This window comes from Palaemon carinicauda, chromosome 17 (assembly GCF_036898095.1).
Source record: "Palaemon carinicauda isolate YSFRI2023 chromosome 17, ASM3689809v2, whole genome shotgun sequence".
NCBI lineage: Eukaryota > Metazoa > Arthropoda > Malacostraca > Decapoda > Palaemonidae > Palaemon > Palaemon carinicauda.
The window spans coordinates 72,924,473-72,931,613 of NC_090741.1; the positions used below are offsets into that span (position 1 = coordinate 72,924,473).

The following is a 7,141-nucleotide window of genomic DNA, read 5'->3' on the forward strand; positions in this document are numbered from 1 at the left end:
GTGACTACCATTTGGCCACGAAGATATATGGCTTATTTGAATATATATATATATATATGTATATATATATATATATATATACGTGTGTGTGTGTGTGTGTGTGTGTTTCTGTATACATATGTATATGTTGGGGTGTGGTGACCTATTGGAAACGCCCCTGCCTCGTAATTTACCGGACTGGGGTTCGAGTCCCGCTCAAGCTCTATAGTTTCTTGTAGTGTCTGCAACCTCACCATGTGTGTGCGCTAAGGATGGTGGGTTTTGGGGAGCTTATAGAAATACATGCTGAGTTATCAGCAACCATTGCCTAGTCCTCCCTGGTTCTAGCTTGGATGGAGAGGGGACTTGAACATTGGTTATTTGTATAGATGTTCAGTCTCTAGAGCATTGTTGTGCTAATCAGGGCAGTGTAACTTTCCCTTGCATCGGCATTCATGAGTGGCCTTTAAACCTTTAAATAAGTATGATGTAACCCATGCCCGGAGATAGGAAAATAAAAAGGGGAAAGGAATAAGAGTTGGACATGACCTCATATAACGAATGAAAGGGAGTGGGTTTCTTGGAATACAAAAGTTAAGAAGGTAATACAAAGGTTTCGGAACGAACAGAAATTCGGAGGAATTGAAGGAAATTCCAAAGCTACTAACGAAATAGTAAAAATTCCTCATCATAATTTTCAACATGAAAAAAAAAAAAAAAGAAACGTCGGACTGTAATTCCATTTTTAATATGGGGAGTCAGGTCTAAGCTGATCAATGTATGAATGTATAAATTAATTCTCTATATTGTTTTACATTTCATATTTTTTCATGGAACAATTACGAATTATTCCATTTACCTTATTTGTCATCAAATAATTTGGCCTGAAAATTATTTGTTGGCGTAGATTATATGCAGGCAATTTGGTTTAAAATTTATTTGAATTTATCCATTCACAATCTGTAATTGATTCGTTTTTTATTCGGATATATGTAAATCAAATTTGGTTTATAGTTTATTCATTTCATCAAATCAACAAGAAATTATTTTTTCAGTTGCCACACTCATATCAATAAATTATTCTGGATCAGGTATATATATATATATATATATATATATATGTATATATATATATATGTGTATATATATATATATATATATACATATATATATATATATATATATATATATATATATATATATTTAATCATAAACTAATAATATAAAAATCAAGCTTTCATCTATTACAATGCGTTGAAATATATTCAAACTCCTAAATCGTAAATAATTCTGAAGTATAACAGGCCTTATTAGTAGACAAAAAAATATATTATTTTGCTTCTAGTCATAAAAAAACAATAATTCAGTTTTAGTCAGAGAAATTCGTACTTTTAAGTAATAACCAAATAATGTTGAAATATATATGTGTGTATATATATATATATATATATATATATATATATATATATATATATATATATATATATATATATATATATATATTCCTATATAACAAATGATATTAAAACAATTATATATCAATTCTCTAGCATAATCCTACTCCTAAATCATAAGCAAACATTTTATCTTATATCAATTTCCAATAACACACTAAAATATATCTTAGCAATATATCACATTGATTGAAGATTTGATTTCAACCAACTGCATCTCCCCCTCCCCCCCCCCGTGACGTATCCTGCTTGGAAAACAATGCATCTAAATTTCACAACAGCTGCTACTACTTGGTGAGAGAGTTTTGCCCGAAAAGCAATACCGAATACTGGATATTTATGTGGCTTCATCGATGAATTTGAAGATTTACGTACACTGTTGCGAGCGGCTGGGTGCTCGAGGGTACACTCAGGTGCTTGTGGCTCTTCGCTGTAGATTTTTTTTCTTCTTTTTCGTTTGCTCTGCTTCTTTGTTCTCTTATAACTGTAGCTGCAAATAACACTGAGAACACTCTGTTATCAGTGTTATTTTCTGCTATTTTTGTTATTAGTTTCTTCTAGGTTTTGTATATGAGTGAAAGTATATTTTTTTCCCCTTTTCCTAGTAATAGATTTGATAACTGCCTTCTCTATACAAGTATAACTTAATCAGAAAACAGAGCTACTAAAGACTCTTATTGCATTATTAAGAAACATTATAGCGTAAGAACTGGCGCTATTCCGTGCTCGGACAAGGTATAATCTATCGTCGCTGTTAGCAGATATAAGAGTCATTGCAAACTCTACGAGATCCCACTTTGGAAATAGTGTCTGGGAGTGTTGCTATGTTCTTCCTCCCATCTACCACCCTTCTTCCCCTCAGAAGAGGGGCACTATTATCACAGGAAACAATTATATGTCCAGCTCTATTGCAGAGGATGACAGTTTTTATTTTTTTCGAAGGAACATCTCGCACTATTTCGGCCGTTATAGTATACCCTAGCCCCTCCCCCAGCATCCCAATAAACCGCTATCGGCGAACCCCCTCCCCACCCTCACCATCCTACGGGCACGCTACCATTAGCACCAATATCTACTTCGACCGAGGAAAGCAGATTTATTGCCATGCTCCCAAAGCGCAGTCAACGAATACTGGTGTAGGAAGAGGTGGGGTTCACTATAATATATATATATATATATATATATAGAGAGAGAGAGAGAGAGAGAGAGAGAGAGAGAGAGCAATCCGCAGTTGCCCAGGGTGGTGATGAAAGCTGGCCAAACCCCAGACTTGAATAAAAAGACATGTCTGAGGCCTTTGTCCTGCAGTGGACTAGAAACAGCTTCATTTGCTTTTATTATTGTATATATGTATATTATATATATATGTGTATATATATATATATATATATATGAGAGAGAGAGAGAGAGAGAGAGAGAGAGAGAGAGAGAGAGAGAGGCTATGAGGGTGTCATCTCCAGGATTTTACAATTATCTTTGAATGAGCTGTTTTTCTCAGTTCAATAAATATCACCAACTAATTTCACATCTAATCACACGTTTATTTGATGTGTATCAGCAATATTATTCCACAGTACTGTATAAGTGTATCACCTTTACTCAAAAGGACAGAGAATTAAGACACCCGGATACACAAGCGCCCTTCAGGACTGGAATATTCATTTGTGGAATTAACTTTTGCAACGCAATTCCAAAAATTCCAACTCGTTCCTGAAAGTTGTTGTTGGCGTTCATGACGGCAAGGTACGAAGCGGCCATTGAGTAACATGACGTGTGGGATTGTTCCGCAAACGTTTTTAACTTTGTAGTGGGAAATGTTACGTGACGTTTTTGACGTGAACGAGGAAGTTTCGTGATGTTTTTGATGTGCAGAGGAAAACGTTGCTTAGCGTTTTTAACGTGTTGAAGAAATCGTTTGGATGTTTTTAATGCGGAAAGGAAAATGTTACTTAACGTTTTCGACGTGTAGAAGGAATCGTTTTCAGGAAAATGTTACTTGACGTTTGAGAAAGGTTGAGGGCTCTCATCCATAGGATCTCAGGGATTATAAAAGGAATTTTTCCCCATATAGAGACCGAATTGGGTCATATCTTTCAAATCATAATGTTAATTGTTATTTCAAATATTATGAAAACTACTTTTTGAATACTAATTAAAGTCAAAAAATATATTCAATTACACACACATACATACACACACATATATATATATATATAAGAGAGAGAGAGAGAGAGAGAGAGAGAGAGAGAGAGAGAGAGAACATACTTCTATACCTATACCTAATAAAGAAATGTTGAATGATATTTGATATAGAGAGAAGAAATATTAATTAACATGTATGGTCTGTATGGAAGAATATCCCTTGCTATTAGAAACATTTACAAGGAAATACTCATCAGTATTTGAAACGATTATTGGGAAATACTTCTGGATGTTTTGTACAGACAGATAAAGGTTACTACAGTAGAGTTGGGAATAGTTTGTGTGCCTTGTCATTTGGGTTAAAGAGAAGTGAATGTTAGTGAAGATTTTGGACATGAAGGAATGTGGCTGAAAGTTTTTTATACTTTGGTATGTCTTTTAGAAATGAGTCTCAAACAGAATTATATTGTTTTGTTTTTTTATTATTAAATAAAAGTAGGTTTTTTTACGAATATTGAGTACAAATATAAATGAATGTTATTACGAATATATAATAAATAGAAGTGGATGTTTTGAAACAATTGGAACACATAAAAATGTATGTTTTGAAACATTGAAGGAGTATAAAAGTGGATGTTTTGAAGCATTGAAGGAGTATAAAATTGGATGTTTTGAAGCATTGAAGGAGTATAAAAGTGGATGTTTTGAAGCATTGAAGGAGTATAAAAGTGGATGTTTTGAAGCATTGAAGGAGTATAAAAGGGGATGTTTTGAAGGATTGAAGGAGTATAAAAGTGGATGTTTTGAAGCATTGAAGGAGTATAAAAGTAGATGTTTTGAAGCATTGAAGGACTATAAAAGTGGATGTTTTGAAGCATTGAAGGACTATAAAAGTGGATGTTTTGAAGAATTGAAGGAGTATAAAAGTGGATGTTTTGAAGCATTGAAGGAGTATAAAAGTAGATGTTTTGAAGCATTGAAGGACTATAAAAGTGGATGTTTTGAAGCATTGAAGGACTATAAAAGTGGATGTTTTGAAGCATTGAAGGAGTATAAAAGTGGATGTTTTGAAGCATTGAAGGACTATAAAAGTGGATGTTTTGAAGCATTGAAGGACTATAAAAGTGGATGTTTTGAAGAATTGAAGGAGTATAAAAGTGGATGTTTTGAAGCATTGAAGGACTATAAAAATGGATGTTTTAAGCATTGAAGGAGTATAAAAGTGGATGTTTTGAAGCATTGAAGGAATATAAAAGTGGATGTTTTGAAACACTAAGGACATATAAACGTGGATGTTTTGAAACAGTGAGGGAACTTAAAACTGGAAGTTTTTGAAACATTGACACATAAAAGTGGATGTTTAAAACCATTAAGGGTTTATAAAAGTGGATGTTTCGAAATATTGAGGACACATAACAGTAGATGGTTTAAAGCATGGGCACCCATAAAAGTACAAATTTAGAAACACTGAGGACGCATCAAAGTAGATATTTAGAAGCAATGAGGACGCATCAAAGTAAAAATATTGAAACAGTGAGGACACATCAAAGTAGATATTTAGAAACACTGAGGACGTATCAAAGTAGAAATTTAGAGACTCAAGGATACATAGAAGGGAATGTTCTTAACCATTTAGAATAATTAGAAGTGGGCGTTATTACACATTTAGGCAAAAATAGAAGTGAATATTCTTAATGTAAAGAATGGTTCTACAACATTGAAGTGGACAGAAAGGAAGCATTTCTGTAAAGAATGGTTCTACAACATTCAAGTGGACAGGAAGGAAGCATTTCAAATCTTTTATGGACCATGAAATTCGCTGACAAGCCAGAGTTGACAACCGAACAGAAGGTTAACTGTAATATCCTCAGGAAATGACAATTTGATGGAATGGCAAATAGGAATGGACAAAAAGTCATGAACAGAAAGTAGGCTACATAGTAATGTAAATTTGTAGGGTATACACAGAGAGACAAGATAACAAAAATAGGAAGGTTATACACAGAGGCAAGAAAACAGATATTGGTAGGGTAAACAGACAGGATACAAAAATATGGAAGGGTATACACAGGCAGGATAACAGAAATAGGAATGGTATACTCAAAGAGGAGAGTAACAAATTAATATGGTAAACAGAGAGAGTGTCAGGGTAAGAGAAATTCGTAGGGTAAGCACAAAGGAGCAGGATAACAGATTGGCTGGGTACAAAGAGAAACAAGTTAACAGAAATTGCTATGGTAAACACAAACATGTGGAGAAACGTATATTGCTACACTATCCAAAAGGTGACAACTAATAAACAGACCAGCAAACAATGAAAGGAGACATACGTGGGGTTGCTGAGGTAACAGGATGCAGGCAGAAGTGATCAGAAAATAGATAAAAACTGACAGAAAATCAAAGAAGAGTATACATGAGATCCACAATAGAAAAGAGAAAAATGGAACTCTGGTGTTGCAAGCGAGAGAAGAGAGGGGTGGAAAGTAATCCGACAGGTGAACCTTGCTCATGGAAGCACGTAAAAGAGCGCTGTTGGAAGCAAGCGAATATTACCCAATGATGTGGAGGCAGTTATTGAACGAATAGTTGTACAAATGTACATTTTCATACATAGAACATTAATCATGACTTGAAGGTGATTATAGATATAGGAACATAACAAAAGTTAAAACAATATCATTTGCAATAACATTTGCAATAATAATAACAAAGGAATAACAAGGATTCTTAATAGTTAATGAGAGCTTTTTTGGTAGAAAACACCAAAGCAGAACTGATTCTCAATTGTAAAACGAAGGGAATCATTAAGTAAGAGAAGGATAGAAGGGGAAAAAGAGAGTGTTTGTCTGGCCCGTCAACTTTAAAGTAATGAGAGAGAGAGAGAGAGAGAGAGAGAGAGAGAGAGAGAGAGAGAGCAAACACAGTAAAACAGAACTGGGTTAAACAGTGAGGAAATTTACGTACGTGGAAAAGGAAATCCAAAAATATTGACGTCGTTTCTGTTCTATTTTTCGCTATTGTCTCTACAAAACAATATTAGAATCTATAGTACCTGTTTATTCCACTGGGGTCTATCAACTATTTATAGAATCTTTATTCACTGTATTCAAACCTGATATTAACTCTGATAAATCTTTGTTAAATCTGTTGTCGGATTCTGTATTCGTTGTTTTTAGGCTATTTTTGTGAGACGATCAGCCTCCAAATCCCTATATCCATAGTACTCGATTATTTACAAATTTTCCATGTATAGATACTTTTTTTTATATCTATTTTTTTCACGTCTTTATTGACTATTTCTTGTTCTTAAATATACAGTACTAATAACTAAAATAACTAATAATTAATTAACTAACTAGAATGGGTCCGGGGATATTGCAAACGAAGCCTGGGAAGGAAGAAAAGACGATGGATTGACGCCCTAAGAAAATTTGCTGGTATAGACTGGCAAAGAAAGACAATGAACAGATGCGAGTGTAAGGATATGTCTTGAGGCCTTTGTCCTGCAATGGGCTAGCAACGGCTAATGATGATTATATTCACTGTCCTTTTTAATTGCATAAATC

The 7,141-nt window shown here is 34.0% G+C and overlaps 1 protein-coding gene across 1 annotated transcript; it reads left to right on the forward strand.

Annotated features, from left to right (window-relative positions):
• Nucleotides 1-3,977: 3,977 nt before the first annotated feature.
• Nucleotides 3,978-4,785, forward strand: LOC137656418 (uncharacterized). Its single transcript, XM_068390596.1, has 2 exons — nt 3,978-4,004; nt 4,195-4,785. The coding sequence occupies exons 1-2, from the start codon at nt 3,978-3,980 to the stop codon at nt 4,783-4,785; spliced, it is 618 nt and encodes a 205-aa protein (XP_068246697.1).
• The last annotated feature ends 2,356 nt before the right edge of the window (nt 4,786-7,141 follow it).

Bases quoted from the DNA above. Each gene is read 5' to 3' on its own strand.
- LOC137656418 (XM_068390596.1), top strand. From the start codon at position 3,978: ATGTGGCTGAAAGTTTTTTATACTTTG. The intron at 4,005-4,194 runs GTATGTCTTTTA...GAAACATTGAAG, and splicing joins TGAAAGTTTTTTATACTTTG to GAGTATAAAAGTGGATGTTT.